This window comes from Miscanthus floridulus, chromosome 19 (assembly GCF_019320115.1).
Source record: "Miscanthus floridulus cultivar M001 chromosome 19, ASM1932011v1, whole genome shotgun sequence".
NCBI classification, from domain to species: domain Eukaryota; kingdom Viridiplantae; phylum Streptophyta; class Magnoliopsida; order Poales; family Poaceae; genus Miscanthus; species Miscanthus floridulus.
This window is the reverse complement of record NC_089598.1, coordinates 94,961,425-94,978,883: the sequence shown is the minus strand read 5'-3', so window position 1 is coordinate 94,978,883 and position 17,459 is coordinate 94,961,425. Positions and strand designations below refer to the sequence as shown.

At 43.2% G+C, this 17,459-nt stretch overlaps 1 protein-coding gene across 3 annotated transcripts; it reads left to right on the top strand.

Annotated features, from left to right (window-relative positions):
• The first annotated feature begins 11,010 nt into the window (after positions 1-11,010).
• Positions 11,011-13,619, top strand: LOC136529743 (protein JASON-like). 3 transcript variants are annotated; one of them, XM_066522810.1, is made up of 8 exons: positions 11,011-11,230; positions 11,332-11,392; positions 11,498-11,571; positions 11,809-11,904; positions 11,979-12,049; positions 12,143-12,926; positions 13,009-13,091; positions 13,249-13,619. In XM_066522810.1, exons 1-8 carry the CDS (start codon positions 11,114-11,116, stop codon positions 13,295-13,297), a joined length of 1,335 nt encoding a protein of 444 aa, XP_066378907.1. In that variant the 5' UTR covers positions 11,011-11,113; the 3' UTR covers positions 13,298-13,619. The 3 variants fall into 3 exon arrangements, with proteins under 3 accessions (XP_066378907.1, XP_066378909.1, XP_066378908.1); XM_066522812.1 differs by lacking the exon at positions 11,809-11,904 and having other exon boundaries at positions 12,167-12,926; XM_066522811.1 differs by lacking the exon at positions 11,809-11,904.
• Positions 13,620-17,459: the final 3,840 nt, after the last annotated feature.

The following is a 17,459-nucleotide window of genomic DNA, read 5'->3' as shown; positions in this document are numbered from 1 at the left end:
TCCTTTTGGTGGCTAGAAAGGTATGGTCCATATTGAAGACTTCATGCATGGCTATGTATATATATAGCTACTAGCTGCCTAGTGCAGGCTTTTACATTTCACACAAGATGCGGACGGCAGGTACCCCCTTGTCGTAAGGAGCTTTTCCACGAATTGTTGCCGAAATGGTCGACATGCGCGTACACTTGTCGCCTCAGCAATGACAGTTTGAATGATATCCGTGTGCATGGTATAGCCACATGCATGCACTGCACGTACATGTACGTGGTACTGTATGTACGTACTTACGTGGATACTCGATCAGGACACGGAACTACTACTCCAGGCCGTGTATCTTGTTCCAAGAACGCACGGGCCAAGCTCAACCATTCAAAACGTGAGGACGACGTTGTGACACAGGCCAAATAATGCACCGTACATATGTACTACTCTCGACCTGTTGCGTGTCCGCGGGGCCAAGGTGGGGCATCCTTTGAATAAACCCTTTTTTGGACTTGTTTGGCTGCACTATAATTAGGGATGAAAACGGCACGGATATTTTCCGACCGTATTCGAAACCGAATCCGTTTAGAGGGGTTGAGATCTGTCCGTATTCGAGTCTGAATATCCAACATCCGATACCGTATCCGTATCCGAATACTCAAATCGCATATTTATGATGTCGATATCCAGTCGTATCCTATCCGACATAGTTGACACTATCCGTATTCGAATCCGAATCCGGACAGAAATATGAAAACAAATGTAATATCGGTGATATCCGTCCGTATCCGGTCCGTTTTCATCCCTAACTATAATACATTCTAACTCACAGAGAATTAGACAGATTGAGGTGAAAATTTTCCACCTTAATCCCCCAATCTCAACCATATGGATTGAAGTGGATTAAACGTAGCCAAACAAACCCATCATGTGTTCTTGGAAAAAAAATTAAGTGGTCGATCAAAGTGATTAATAGGGTTTCGAAATAGCACCCATAAGGTTAATCTCAATGAGCCGTTGTATTATACTCACTAATTATGTGACACATCGGTATTTTTTTTTCTGATGTGATAATGTATTTACTAGGAGAGATGATTTATATATTTCTTGTGCTCTAGACGTCTTAGGTCTAAAGATACACTACCAATGTCCTATTTGGATCTCTTATGAAAAATGAGAATGGGACCCAAACACGCTTGGATTTTAGAATGAGATTCTAGAATCCAACAATCTACCCCAAACATGCTCTTTTGATATTTCTACTATGCAAAGGTAATAATCACTATAAGAATGAGATCCAAACAATCATCTTTTTTATCCAGAATCTAGATTCTACATTTGCTATCTGGAATCCAGATTCTCGCTATGAGAATGAGATACATACAGGCCCCAAAACTTGGATAGTTAGCATCATCCAAAGCAAAAGATCGAGACATGGAATACACAATATATATTCCTATCATTGTGAGCATAGAAGCGTGCATCCAGAGCACCTACTGAGTCCCTCACAGCAGCCTCAACCACTCTCGATGTGCCACATGGCAATCCCCACTAGATCTACCAACAATCATAGAAACACGTGGTCGTGGTCATAAATCACTACTACATAAACCATTTTTGCCAGCGCTATTTTCACTGCTAGCAACCATAGAAAATATATTCAAAATGGATCTCAATTTATGCACAAAAATTTCAGCAATCTAATGGTGAAAACCATTTTTAAATTGGTTGCTTCTTTGATGAATTGTTGCAAAAAAATAAAAAGAATTAAGGTAGGTCTACATGCATGCTTGTAAAAGTCAGGTGGCTGGTTGTGTTAGGTTGGGAGTAGCTTTTGGTCAAGAGGTTTCTATGACTCGCAGTGAAGGTGTTTATGGATGCAAACACAGGTTTCTAAACTTGTGCAAAAGCTCCTGGTGCCACCCAACCAAATGACATACCATCGTTGGGGCTAATCCTCACGTTGCACGTTGAATTCTATTCCATGCACCAGTGGCCTGAGCTTTTCCCACCATTTTTTTTTAATTCCGACAAGGCATGCAAGAGTACATTTATTCTAGAAGCACACACCACAACTGTAAAATATATGATTTTTATCCAGTTGTGTCCCTGCAGTAGTAATCTTAGCTATTGCCACCCTAAATGATCTAAATTATTGTCAGGGAAGGGAGGCATTGTCGTTGATCGTAGGAAGGTAGCGTTGCGGCCGGTCGAGGGTTGGGGTGGGAGGGGGAGCCAACGCCGATGGGAGAGGAGGCTGTCGATGCTTGGGTTGATGCCACCACAGGGTATGAAGCCGCCACCTATAGGAAGGTGTTGGGATTTGGATGCTAGGAGAAAAAAAGAAGAGGGGATGAGGGGAGAGATAGAGTTCGTAGAGGAGGGGGCTATTTATACTCTATAAATTTCTGAGACCTTGAATTTTACTTATGTGATACCATCTAACACTAATATGACATATGTTTGCATATAGGGGGGGTAAATTTTGGTACTATTGCGGTGTTTCTTTTTTCTTAACCGAAGAGCGTGGCGCTCCAATAACACGTTGAATGTTATTTGACTATGCAGGGCATGGAATAGTGTGCAGGGAGGAGCAGGGTTTTTAATTTTGGTATTAAAAAAATTAGGCCACCCCCGAAATTACTGAAATTCACGAAATTGGGCCGAAATTTTTTTAGAAACTTGCACATGAAGTATGATTTTTCTAAAAAAAAATAGATGTAAACAAATATTAGCATGATTTATGGCTACACATCTATTGAGTAGAAGAATATACAACATAGGCGGTACTAAATATAAATCTAGAGTTATATAGCACATATATTAGTGTATTACAAAATTTTAGTTTTTCTTTCGACCACCGCCGAAATTCACAAAAATTTGGTGAAATTTTGCTGAATTTTTTAACCCTGGTAGAGAGAGGGACAGAGCCATTACGAAAATAATGAACAGTAGTATCCATTTACTTAACTATTCCCTGGCTATATCATGGATCTGTACTTTAATTTGGGCTTAATCCTGAGCTCTCCAGTTAATAAGCGTTGCTAGTCAAGTGGGAGTAATTCAAAGGTCGAGTAGCACAAAGAAACGGAAGAAGGATCATTTAGTCAAGGTTTGAGATTTGAAGCAAGCTGCCTAGCTATAGTACTGTAGTCATCGTCATGTCATTTAAAGATGGTGTCGACCCCTTTAATTCCCATAGATTTAGGCATTCCTTTGTCTCTTCTGCCGTGTTCCGTACTAAAGAACATAGTTAATTGAACAAGAAACAGTTTAACTATGTTCAATATACTTTTGGAATGAATATTGATAAATTTTTTACATTATCCCTTCATTTTATTTCAATAATAAGGCATTTTTCAACTAATAAGCTGCAGTAAAGTTTGTTGTGCAAAAGTGATATAATTGGGTCAATCTTCTTATATATGGTTTATGGTTGTGATTTGTTGCTAGAAATATTGCAATATATAAGAGAAATTATAGGTAAAAGATATAATTTTAGAGATTTTGTGCCGAGTCCATACCTTATATTTGAAATGGAGTGACTAGTATATATATGTGATAATCCTAGCTTATTGTTTTATACATTACTAGTTTTTTTTATGATAGATAACCTATTATGAATTTATGATCGAATAATACTTCCTAGCAGCCAAATGGGAAAAAAAAGAAAATGTGAAGCATAGGAAGTGAACAAATTCGAGCTGCAACACGCAACAACTTTTGTAGCGGATAGATCACCTCAAGGTCAGACCACACACATAGAACAAATTAAATAAACAACTTGTGTTTAATTATTAATAATCTGTTGGTTCAATTTGTAGTTCCATATGGAGATTCCTTAGAAAATTGTAGTTTCCTGGATGTTTCATCAAGAAAACACTTTAATGACCCAAACTTGTTTGGTGAAGTGTCATTGTAACTCAAGTTGAAAGAAATTAGTCAATCAATCATGAAGTAATCATATACTTTCAACTTTCTTGTATCGTAAATAAACGTGCTTTTTATTGTTTTTTTAGAGTTTGTAAAATCCAACCCCATTTTAGCATCAACTATTAACAAATATATTTCTCAAAATAATAAAAAATACCAAAACGCAATATTTTAAAAATAGCCATATATCGATATTGGAGCTCAAAGACTTCAGGTCCCATTTGGAACATGGGAATTTTTTCCATTCCTATGTCGTTCCTGTAAAAAAAATGAACTGGATCCTATGAAATTTCTATATAATTCTTGTGAAATTTCAGTGTTCCAAAGAGCCCTCAATATTGTATGTGCAGTGGACAACTATGATGAATGGATCGATTATCAATAACAGTACATATACGTACGCATATGAACAGAAGTAGTAGTCATAGTTTTCATATCACACATATATATGCGCATGTCAAATGAGATGCATGCATTACGCAAGTGGATGAATTTGGGGGGAATGAGATAAGATAGTTTTATCCGGCGAAAACGACAGTACTGCTGTACTGGGAAGAGAATTAAAGCTATAAATAAAATAAATAATAAAGTACATATGAAGTCCCTTGTTCATGCTTCATATGTACTTTATTATCCTCAGCTATAGCTGGGCACTCCGTGCACACACCTAGCATCAAACTCTGCCTGTATTGTGACAGCGCCACTTGTACATGCTTTACGGCCGTCACGCGCCTTTTTCGCAAAGTCCGTTAACGTGTAACGCATGCAATGCAATCTTCTTCTCGACGATTCGACGATGATCGATTAGACGACGCACGCAGCTATACATATCTTGTTAGAAATTTATACACGTAAAGCATCATCGTGCGTGTCCTTTGCGATTGTCCCATGCATTTTCCTTATAAGAAAGTTATAGAAGCTTGCTGTGTACATGGAAATCTGAAACGCGTGTGCTGCTGACTCCTGAGCCAGTAGCTGATCTCTCGATGGCTCTTGCACACACGTAACTTGATCGAGTTTGGTCGAAACTGTTAGTTTCCTTTTCAAAAGAATTACCAAAAGCATATATAGTGTATATATTTTTTATTAGGTGCACGTGCACAGTTTGGTTGTGTGTTGAATTCTCTCCATCTCACCTACCCGTGACTTTATCCTGCCGAATCGAATGAAAAAGGTTGTCCATCCATGGCCCAAAAGCCAAAAAAGGATATATATTTTTTTAAATACGTGTAACATTTGTATCTACAAATAAATTTATTATAAAAATAAATTTAACTATCTATCTAACGATATTAATTATATACTATAAATATTAATATTTTTTATATAAAATTAGTTAAAGCTATTTCTCAGAAAACAAGAACGACAATTATTTTGATAGGGAGAGTCCAGTGCAGTGCAGTGTCGTGCCCATGTTTGTGCAGTACATACATACCGGTCGGCATCGTGCGACTCCGAAAAAGCTTTGTTCGGCGCCGCATGTGTGTAACAAAATACAGCACGCAGTGACCCTGCATTGCATATATATATTTGCATCGCGTGATTCCCATGGTTACGTGCATTATCTGTGTGCCCAAAAAAGGAGCATTAAGCTGCTACAGTGCTTGTGCATGAGCTTTTTAAAAAAGAGAAGCACTACGTTTGTGCATAGCGAGCTGGACAATACTACTATCTTCAAAGTTTTGTGCACAATAATAATTGTCTCGCGCGTCTTTCTAGTAGAAACACGGTGGAGTACAGTCAAAACAAAACAAAAACAGGTACAATGTGTTGTCCTTCCCTCTTGAGACTTTTATGTGTGTGCTATTATAAAAGATGATCGCGGCCTACGTGCCACTAAAAAGTTCGAACGAATCTATGTGCCATGACACTTTACCTTTTTTTTTTGTCTCCCAACCTATTCCGTCCACTTTTCCATCTAACGGTGTCAATCTACGCTGAAAAATGTCCCAAATACCCTCACATTGCTTCTTCACCGTGCCCTTCTTCGTTTCCTCCGCCGGTCGTCTTCGTCCCGTCCTCCACCGTGTGCCGAGGCCAGGGAGCCCTGCGTGCGGCAGGGCGGGGGGGGGGGGGGGGTGGAGCCAGCTGCGCGGGCGCCGGGGCCAGAGGCGGAGCCGGCCGCACGGGCATCAGGGCCGGGGCGTAGCCGACCTCGCGGACGTCAAGGTCGGGCAAAGCCTAGCCGCTCGCTGCCTCGAGCCTCCATCGCCGGCGCGCTCACCGACGGCACCCAACGATTCCACCGCCCCGGCCACTGCGACCGACGCACGCGATGGTTGCACGGCCGCGTGCACCCCTGCGTGGGCCGCGTCGCCGGACCACCGGCCGCGAGCTCCCTGCCCACCTAAACTCGCCAGACCTAGCCCAGGCCTACGCGCACCAAGGCTACCTCAAGCCGAGGACGCGCCGCCCCGACTCTGCGCGCCTCCCGGGGCACGGATAGCTCAGAGAGGAAGACGACGGCGCCGGGGGAGGCCAGCAGCGCGGCGGTGCGGTCAGAACCCGCGCGGCGCGCCAGGTGCAGCATGAGCGGGCGGAGATGGCGGAGACGGCGAGGGCGAGGAACACGCAGAGCGGGAGGAAGGCCACCCGGGCGCGGCGAGGAGGAGGAGCTGGCAAGGCACGGGCGCGACGTGGTCACCGGCGAGCGCGCCAGTGGAGGCTCGGTGGGCGGCGCGCGACCTGGCTGCTTAGGGAGAGCTCGACCCCTCGTCGCCGGAGCCACGCTGCGCGAGCTGCGACCTACGACCGGCGCATCGCGGATTTGAGAGGGAGAGGGGAGCCGGGTTCGCCGGAGTCAAGAAGGGCTCGCCGGAGTCGGGAGGCCGGCGCATCGCGGAGATGGCCGCGTGGTCGTAAGATGCCGATGGAGAAAAATATAGAGAGCAGTTTGCACCTTGACAGAAGGGTATTTTGGACGTTTTCACTGACTGGGTCCACGTGTCAGGGTTGCCAAACGGCAAAAATCAAATAGAAGTTGAACGGAATGGCTTGTGAGGAAAAAAAAAGTAAAGTGTCATGGCACATAGGTACGTTCGAATTTTTTATTGACACGTAGACCACAGCCATCTTTTATAATGGCACACGGATAAAAGGCTCCTCAATCTTGACATCAACTGCGTTTACGATTTAGCATCTGTTAACGTGTGCTTATACGAATAAAACCCGTGTAGTAGTAGTAATACAGAATAGACATATATACGTGAGCGCACGTTAATTGCCAGGATATATTTTTCTAGAAATGCTGTAGCTACTCAAAACAAAACCCAGAAAAAGTGTCCCATCTACCATGTCCTTGTATCCTCCTGACATCAACCGCGCGTTTATAGTTTACCATTTCTTACCGTACGGACAGTGAATACTGTGACTATAATCCTCCGGGTTTTGGAGTTCCAAATTATAGTTCATTTTTTACTTCGGCGGAAATCACAAACTTCTCTGCCTTGACTTTTTAGAAAATCATATTAATGGAATAAGTACTTTGTTAAAACATAACTACCAAACGGACGATTTTAGACATGGTTAAAATTAAATTTTAGGAGCGGTTTTCGATACCGCTACTACACCACACATGCTGTAGAAACAAGGTATTTTTGGGGGTGATTCCACAGCTATTCCTAAAAATCGATTTTTAAAGATGATTTTATTGAGTCAACCGCCCTTATAAATTTTTGATTTTATTGACACTGATATCTTAAAAATCATAAAAAATGTAACTGCCAAAAAATAGAAAAAAACATTTTCGCTCGCATGAGGAGCTATCACATGGTCGAGTCAAAGCCACAAGCACGAATCGAACATTTTTTCGCACAAGTGCCCACAACCATCAATCTAACATTTTTTCGCACAAGTCCACCCATGGGATTCAAACCTATAACCTCTTGTTTCTACAATCTCCTCCCACCACCACGTCACATTACACAGTCACTTGTGATCAAGTATATAAGATGCCACATCCTTTTGTATTAATTCTTATGAATCTTGTAGTGGTATTTTAGGGATAAGATGATCTCAAATAAAAAAAGTTAACTATAAAATTTTATCTCGTTTGAAAATTTTGAAGGTTTGAATTTTTTTTAAATAGAACTAATAATGTAAATATGAGCCTATAAACCATCTCAATATAAAATAAAATCATCCACTACAAAGTTTGAAATCTCATTGAGATCTATAATTTTGATATAAAGTTTGCCTTCATTTGATTTTATTTTAAAAAAATATAAATTTATTTGGTCAACAGCTATTTTCAAAGGTGATTCCTAGAAATGTGGTTTTTAGGGCGGTTGTTTTATTTCACCCACCTACAAAAATGGTAGATTTATATGGCCGCTTTTATTAGGCCAACCACTCCTACAAAATAATTTATAGGGTTAGTTCATAAGCTACAACCTACAGTGCAATACAACATTTATAAAGATGGTTGACTAAGTCAACCACTCCAAAAATAATGGGATGCGATTGTAAAAAATATATATGTGTAGTATTGCATATTTTCATGAAAATTTTATTGAAACTTATTTAATGTTGTATATGGTGATGTATTTCCCTATAAATTTAGTTAAAATTAAAGAAGTTCTGGTTTAGAACAAGCTCAAATGTAAATTGAAGCCCCTAAATGCTATCAAATAAAAATGCCAATTAAAAATTTTTAGATCTCTTGCCGAGCTCAATCATTTTGATATGAAGTTTGTCTTTATTCGATTCTATTTGAAAAAAAAACTATGAATTTGTAAAAATCATTGATGCGGTAGTGTACTACATTTCATGGAGAATTTGTTGAATCTAAATTGATATTGTATATGACGATATGTTTGTCTATAAACTTGATCAAAATTAAAAAAAAACGATTTAAAACAAAGCTAGAATAAAATATAATTGGAACGGAGAGAGACTGAGATTCATAAGAAATGAATGCTGGATGATCTCGCGGCAGTTTACCAGAATTTGTCAAACGGCCCGTTCGCTGATTGATTTCTGAGCTGATAGATCCAGTTGGTGCTAGTTTATTGTGAGAGAAAAATACTACTGACTGATACGTCCTGGCTGAAACCAACAAGCGAACATGCTGAAAGCGTCTAGACTCATCTTGTGGCTCCAACCGCTCCAGTCGACACCAAAACTTCAACCCCCAATCTGAACATTCCATGCATCGTCAGAGAAGTATGCGAAGTCAACCAGACGTACGGCCAAAGTTACTGTACGTTGGATCCTTCTTCGTTCCCACCCCTCTCTCTCCTTGGACGGTCACCATTTCTCCATATATACGTCGTCATCTCTCCCCATCCTCCAACTGACCATCTCGATCGGTACTCATGGCAAGTTTTTTCCTCGTCGACGGCCAATACAACACACTACCCCATCGACTTCGATTCGATCCCGCGGACACGCAACGCGTGTGGAAAAACAAACGGAAATCCGTGTCCGCAAGTGCTCTGAATCACATAACATAGCAATTTCTCACACATCACAGATTCACAGGTACGTACTACGTGCAAAGTGACCCGTGAGAGAACGATCCACCCCGGTGGCCAGGTCAGGCATTCAGACGGGTAGGAGCCGGATCGGATCGGAGTCGGAGGTCAGCCAGCAATTAATACACGGACGACAAGTTCGGAAGTCTCCTGTTCATGGGAGACGACTGTTCGTAGCCAGAATCTATCATATTTTTCTTTCAGAATAAAATAGCTTCAGTCGGCGGCTTTAATACCAGCCGAACAGGCCCGACGATGGCCAGGCCACACAACGGGGTGGTTGTTGTCGTTACTCCATAGCAGATGATCGATTCAGTGTTTCGTTCGCCATAGCAGGATTGACGCGGAGAAGAAGCTAGCCGATCGGCGCGAGCGCGGTGGAGCAGCGTGATCCACATGCGCGTGCGCCACAGGATAGCTGTGACCTGTGAGACGAGCTGACACGGCGGCGGTGGAGCAGAGTGATCCACATGCGCGTGCGCCACACGATAGCTGGCGGCTGCATGCTCTCATGGTTTTCCTCCTCCCGGCTCCGCTTGTCAAAGAGGCGGTGCTTTCTGTCAGACAGAACACAGATTTTCCGTGGCCGCTCCGGCGAATTCGTCGAAGCGCAGCGATGGACCGTTTTTGCGGTCGGGATCACGGTGGCCACGACGACTCCGATAGCGATCCGCCTGCCACTGCCAGGGATCCAATCTGCTCCCATTTTTTTTATGTAACTTTGATTGATCTGATTTTTCTTTGAGTGGAACTTTGATCGATCTTTTTTTTAGGAGAAGCAAAAAGCTTTATTGACCTTCATAAGAAGTACAGACGATATTCGGCGAGATACAAACCAAACATGTCTACCAAGTTCATCGTAGACACTACTTCTAGCTAAGACTTGGGCATCAAAATTTGATTGCCTTCCTTCGTGAACAAAATCAACGAAATTGAAATCACGTGATCTAGCTCTAGTTTCCTGAACAATATCCATAAGAGCCCATGGTCCCTTCCCGGATGCTCCTGATAACTTCTACATTGTCACACGACAGTCTACAATCTCGGAGGACCAGATCACTTGCAGGCGCTAGGCCCTCTTTGCATGCAATTGCTTCCACTGTGTTAGGTTCCAAAAGGCCCTCCATCACCACGACCGAGGCACCTCCCACGATGTCTCTTGCGACCGCTGCTGCAGCGACGACTCCCGAATTTTTAGCTAACGCAGCGTCAACATTGATCTTCATCAAGCCGATCGGTGGTGGGATCCACCGAACCGGGCTTCCATGTGCTTCAGGTCGCGCCCTCCCTTGAGGCTGCGTGAGCTCAAGGTTCGCCACAAAATTAGAAACAAATTGGTGCGTCGGGCTTTGATAGATATTTTGTGAACAGAGATATTTAGTCGATTAATTAACTAGACCTAGCAATTTTTGGCCCAAATAAATTAATAGGCCCATTCTATTCATAAGCCTAGCCCATCAAAAGACCAGGAGGAGAACGAGACTACCAAAAACTCAGCCCACAAACAAACAAACACGCCGGAGCAAACGAAGCCCAGCCCATGTCCATCAACGACGACACGACACAATTCCCGTGCCGCTCACCCTCCTCCCTCCTCCTCTGCTCCCATTTCAAACGCGCATCCCCTCACCTCGCCTACGGCTCTCCCCACCGCGATCCCCGCAGCCGGCGCTGCAGCTTAAACCCTAAGCCACGGCCACCCCCTACGTCGCGGGCGCTCCACGATGCGCGGGTGCGCGGAGGCGATCGCGAGGACTGTGCTGGCCTTCCTCGACGCCGTCATCCTGGGCTGCCTCCGCTCATGCTTCGGCGCACGCCCCCGCCGGGGCTCTGGCCGCCGTGTAAGACAAACCCCTGGCCCTCCTCCCTCGACGTTCCTAAGTGCTGATCTGGTGGTTGTCTCGTGGTCATCATTGTTTTCGTGCTCTCGCCTCTCGTACAGGATGCGCTCGTGCACGGGGATCAGGCCGCGGCGGCGGAGGTCATCTGGGATGACGAGGAAGGTACTGCGTTTATTTTGGTTATCATTTCCTCGGGTTTGGATGTGCCTTAGGCTTTGGTTATCAGGGCGTTTTATGCGTTTGTTTGTCGTTGCTGCATTGGGAAAGGTTTGGTAAGGGATGGACGAGTTCATGAGGATTTGGCTGACGGGGGTGGAATTGATGAGGAGCTTAGACACGAGGTACGCGTGCCAGATTAACTGCTGCTTAATTTCTTATAAGACATTGTGAAACAAATTAAACTGCCAATTTTTACTCCAAGGATTGTAATGGTTTTAACTCCTGGATGCTAAACTGTGTCCTTGTGATAATGCAATGACCGGGGCTTTTGCCCTGAAACTCTAAAAAAAATTACTCCAAGGACTAAGATATTTAGCCTCTTCTAAGTTGATTTTCGTGGCACTCTTGACTCTAACCAGGCAATTTACCTTAAGCTATGCGGCACTATTTCTGAAACCCCAGCTGAACTTTGCAGTGAGGAGTCATATGAAAACAATTTGGAAAATACTAATGAGGTGGGATTACCCTTCTCAAAACCTGCTCCATTACTAGCTCGATTGTCTGATGCCCTTCATTTCTGGACTTGCAGTGTGACAACAAGCCCACTTCTGGACCACCAGCGAACAGTAAATTGCTGTTTGAAGCTAATTCATCAGAAGGGTAAGAACCACTGTCATTTTCACAAGTTTCTGAGATTATTTGCATTATCATGAGATTACAAAAATCAATGCCTCCTACGCTATGCAATCTTAGATGTGAGGACTGTCACTCGCTCAGGTATGAACTGAACACTGAAGATGCTGGCCATCATCATGGAGTTGAATTTGTTCCTCATTCAGCTTCCTCGGAAAAGAGATTGTTTCAAAACATCCAGCACAAGCCTCTTGATTCTAGTGGTTCGCCGTTCCCAACTCCTCTAGTTCTCAGGGATGATATGCAGACCCCTGGAACAGCCTATGCTTCACATAGAGGGACTTCTGTATCTGGAAAGCGTGTGCGAACCCGGAAACAATTCATATACCCTGTCCTCAGATCCATTGAGAACAGACTTAAGCAAACAGAACTGACAGAAGATTCTTCACCATTAGCATCGTCCAATCCTCTAAAAGGGAGAAACTTGGAATCAGATCCTATCAAGGATCCAACCCAAAGATCTTCAACTTCAGTGGTTATATCAGGATTGTCTGAAACTCCATCATATTCTGCACATGATCCTAATGCTTCATACGAAGTAAAAGAAGCACCGTCTCCCGATGAGTTACTCGATGGCAAAGGACTACCAAAATCCAACTCAGATGAAAAGAATGTTGCATTGAGCCTGTCCCGCTGGCTGAAATCCTCCTCCGCAGATGCTGAGAATCAAGGTGATGTTAAGTGTCCAGCAGGGGATCAATCGTTTGATGACTGCAGCTTTCTAACTGAGAAGCCTGTCCTCGCGGCATCTGATCTGAACTTGAATACCGATAACCCCACTCCTAGGTTACCCAAGGCATGGGATGGCAACGGTATTCCCAACACAACCACCAGATACAAAGAGGTACACATTTGTCACTATCTAATGCTTCCTTTTTTTTAACATGTGGTTATATGCACTTTTGATCTAAATGTAACTTTGTTAGGATCAAAGGGTCAATTGGCACACCACGCCATTTGAACAGAGACTGCTGAAGGTGTTATCTGATGAGGACCGTTGCCCTCCAAGGTCTTTTGCTTTTGCTTTTTACGTACATTATTCATCAAAACTCTCCTCGCGTATCGACATGCACTTAGGCTAAAACTAACTTGTTTGTCCCACCTTTTGTTCGTACACCATGGCACCATGCTACTTATTCTCATGGTAAAATCGTGATTGAATGCAGGAAAGTCGTCCGGGAGAAGTTGTTCCATCTCGAGGAGAAAGCTGAGTAGCGGGCAGAGTGATCATATGTAGCCCAACTGTGATGAGTCTGTCAGCGACCTAATATGAAACCAATCTCTAAAGCTCCACCGTCAGACATGTCGCTGAACTAACGTTTATTGTCTGTTTTCTGTGAGGGTGATGCTGTGTACAAATGGCATAGTTTCTGTTGGGGTGTGAGGCTGTGTACAAATGGCATAGTTTCTGCTGGGTGTGATGCTATGTATAAATGGTGGATAAAGTCTGTCTTCTATGAACATCAGCTGCTGAATGATATCAAAATATGAGTTATTGTCCCTGGCTGCCCTTTCTTGAGCTCTTGGTAATGCAGCATTGTTGACACACTGCTCACAAGCACACCGATTTGTAGCTCACTCTACGGTCGACACCAGCACTGACACGAGTGAAACGCCATCAGTTAAGTACTGCTGAGCAAGCTTAGATGCTTGGACATGTCCTTTCTTGCTCTTCCTAGTTGCTATAAGCTCAATTCTCGAACTATTATGAGTTCATTTCTTTCTGAAGTCAATAGAGCAAAACGTGCGATAGTTGGTACACTGTTCAAACTAGGCACAGATTATATTACCGAGGAACTGCTAAATCTGAACCATTTTGAGCTTTACATATTTTTGTCCTTCCCTGTATGCTGTATATTTGTTTTCTGTATATTTGAAAAATCTATATTTTCACGTATTAGAAGGGCAGGCCTGGTGCAAGCGGTAGAGTCTTACCGCCTGTGACCGGAAGGTCCCAGGTTCGAGTCGCAGTCTCCTCGCATTGCACAGGCGAGGGTAAGGCTTGCCACTGACATCCTTCCCCAGACCCCACACAAAGCGGGAGCTCTCTGAACTAGGTACACCCTTTTTTATATTTTCACGTATTGTAACAACAGTCACCCATCAGCCTCTTATATGCAGGTGAAAACTTCTGGGTACGCATGTACAGAAGTCATTATGTAGAAGGATACACCTCTTGCCCCACTTTGAGCCATCTCTCTACAATGGCATCATCTTCTCCCTCCATGCCGTCTTCATAGTTCAACAGGACGCCAAACAAACAACCTGTTCGGTTGGCTGGTTCGTATCGTTGCTGGTTCGTGAAGAAGTACTGCTGGCTGGTTTGTGTGAGAGAAAAATATTGTTCCGGCTGGAAATTTACGATCGTTTACGACAAGCCACAGTCAAACGAACAGGCTGTCCACATGTGGAATTCCTTTAGTTATAAGATCAGAAAAGCAAAGATGAGCAAGACAGCGCACATGAACCCACCTGTTTTCGTCTATACGATGCTAAAGTTGCCAGCGGTTCCTTTGACTTGATCACCTGCCCTGAGCTCTGATATAGGTTGATCATCTGACAACGGTTGCATCCTCCCATGGACTGCACATGGACCATTCCGGAAAATAAGACAAGTATTCAGCAATCATCAAATAAGCAAAATATGCCTGAAAGCTAGTTTAGGAGCCACTAACCAAGTAGCTAACTCCTTTAGGGTTTTATTATTGGAAAAATTAGCACTTGGGCATAATCATTTACCACGACAGACAGCAAAATGTCTGAAAGGATATTTATTTTAATCTGTGAAGTGATACACTCCCTCTGATTCAAAATACTTGTTTTAGCATTCCCAATTTCTTTCCAAATACATGCCATCCTAGAACTTCACTGCACCTTTTCGCTCTTTTCTTCCTTTCTTGCCCTTGCTAATAAATGCTATCACTCTCGCAAATAAATGAATAGATATTTCCAATTAAGCATAGTGAAGCTAGCTAGATCATTTGATCCATTTTCTTAAGCGCACAACTCTAAAACAAGTATTTTGAAGGAAGTAGCAAATCAGTATGTTACAGTGGTTCGAGAAAAAAGTATAAATTGTACAGAGTACAACGGGGGATCATCAGGTTTGTATTGTGTCTCTGCAAATGTGTCCAGCAGCTAATTTTGCTTTAATATTTGATGCACACCTTGGTATGACAATGCAATGGCGCTTAACTAAGCACACGATTGATCAAAGTTTCCTCTGACAATTGGATCCAAAGGGGAAAAGGCACCTACAGTGAAACAGGCATCCCCTATGTGAAGCCTTTTCCAGTTATCCTCATTGTATGGTGTGGACCCATAGACAACAATATTTGGACGAAATCTCATTGCATCAACCAACACCCCTTGCTTACCATTTCCATTACCTACCACGTGTGTAACTACAAAGTGAGTTATCATGACAAGGTTATCCAAAAAAATGATTTATCTACTGAGCAATCTGGATATATTAGATGGTTCTGTAAGTAACGGGTAATCACAGGTCTTTTGGTGCTTTTGCAGTAAAACAGAGAGCACAAAAGAGGAACCATTTATCTTTTTGATGGAAAAGGGGGAACAAAAACTGCGTACTTGAACTTAACCGGCTGTTGAGATCAGATATACTATCTTCAGAAACAAGAAGAAGCTGTCCTTCATTCACAAAACTAAGTTTGCTTCGAGTATCCCTACAGAGGCGATCTCTCCCGCCGTTAATTGTGCAGGAACGGTACTTGGAACTTGAGCATCTCACAAAGGTACAAGGACGTCCAATAGCTTCACTGAACCAGGAGTTTACCTTGTCACCATAACTTTGCACCTCATACCTGAAACAATTTGCCCAAACTTGTCATTATTATCACAATAAAGCTGAAGTTATCCATAAAATCAGACTAGGTAGAATATCACCAAACAAAATCAGCCTAAATAAACCAGATGCTGATTGGTGTAGGAACAAAGAACCCCGAAATCCACACCCACTACTTCTATTTATTGACTTCCTTTCAGCAAAAATACAAATAGTACAACATGAGGAATAGGATAAAAAAAGAAGATGGCAAAACAGGTGAATCTGAAAACTGCTATTGGCATAGCACAGGTGAACATGTACACAATTATACAACCATACCTTTGACCATAAACATCTCCTTCTGCACTCAGATGAGTCAGATTCTCTAGAAGAGAGATTTGCAATTTATCCATGCATTTTGGCGACTCTAAGAAGACTTTCCCAAGCTCCAAGTCAATCAATGAGCAGATAGAGCTCAATTCGGGAACCTGAATATATGAAAATCGCCTAAGATTAGAAGCAAGCCCTCAATACATATTTGATAAGTAATTTTGTGCAACTCTATTTATGAATCATTAAGGAATAACTTTTTCCCTGTTCATGTAAAATATATTATAAAGATGGCAGTTAAAATATATTAGAAAAGTAAACTTCTTTCGCAAACAACACCCTAACGAACATTTTCCTACTTTCCAAAACCACTTCGCACAAAATAGTGGATGGTTGCAAATCATGCATTTTTTCGCAATAGGGGAATATAGCCCGCTTTTCATTAAGCAGAGAGAATTACACGACGCAGCTACGAGAGAACCCTCGTAGCACAGATTACAAACCACCAAGCTAGTGGTGAGTGACCTGGATTAGAAACTAGGAACAAGAAAAAAGGATACAAAAGAGGGCGACTGCCCATGACACCTAAACCTATGAACTGAGCCTGTAAGAAAAAAGGATACAACATCGCAATGGTCGCCTACACAGAAGACCGTTCAACAGCAATGATGGCAAAGCATCCACCAACGAACCAAACGGCGGCAAAACATCCGCCAACGAACCAACCAGCGGCCAAGCATCTGCCGGGAAAGAAGCGAAGACACCCACTACGGCAAAGCATCCGTAGCGGGGGAAGGGCCAGGTCACTCTCGGCAGCAAAGCATCTGCCAGAGAGGAGGCCAACGACAACGGCAGCAAAGATCCGCCAACAAACCAAACGGCGGCAAAGCATCCGCCAGCGAACCAACCAACGGCCAAGCATCCGTCGGGGGATAAGTAGTAGCGCCAAAGCATCCGCTATGATATCCACGGTCAACAGATGCAGGATAGACCAATGCGAGTGGAAATGAAGCACAACAGGCACAGTGAGGGAATCCTCAAGGAACCGATGGCAGGAACTAGGTCGATTCTTCAGTGACGCCTTCAGAAAAGGGAGGACGCCCATGGCAGTGACATGGACGCCATCGCCGCTGGCCTTAGAGGCCTCTAAGGCGGGGCTTTCGCCCAGAATCCGGCACTGGTGGCACAGGAGCATGGGGCTCGGAGAACGATGCCTCTAGGGAAGTATGTGGCACCAAATGTCCTAATATGGCTAGA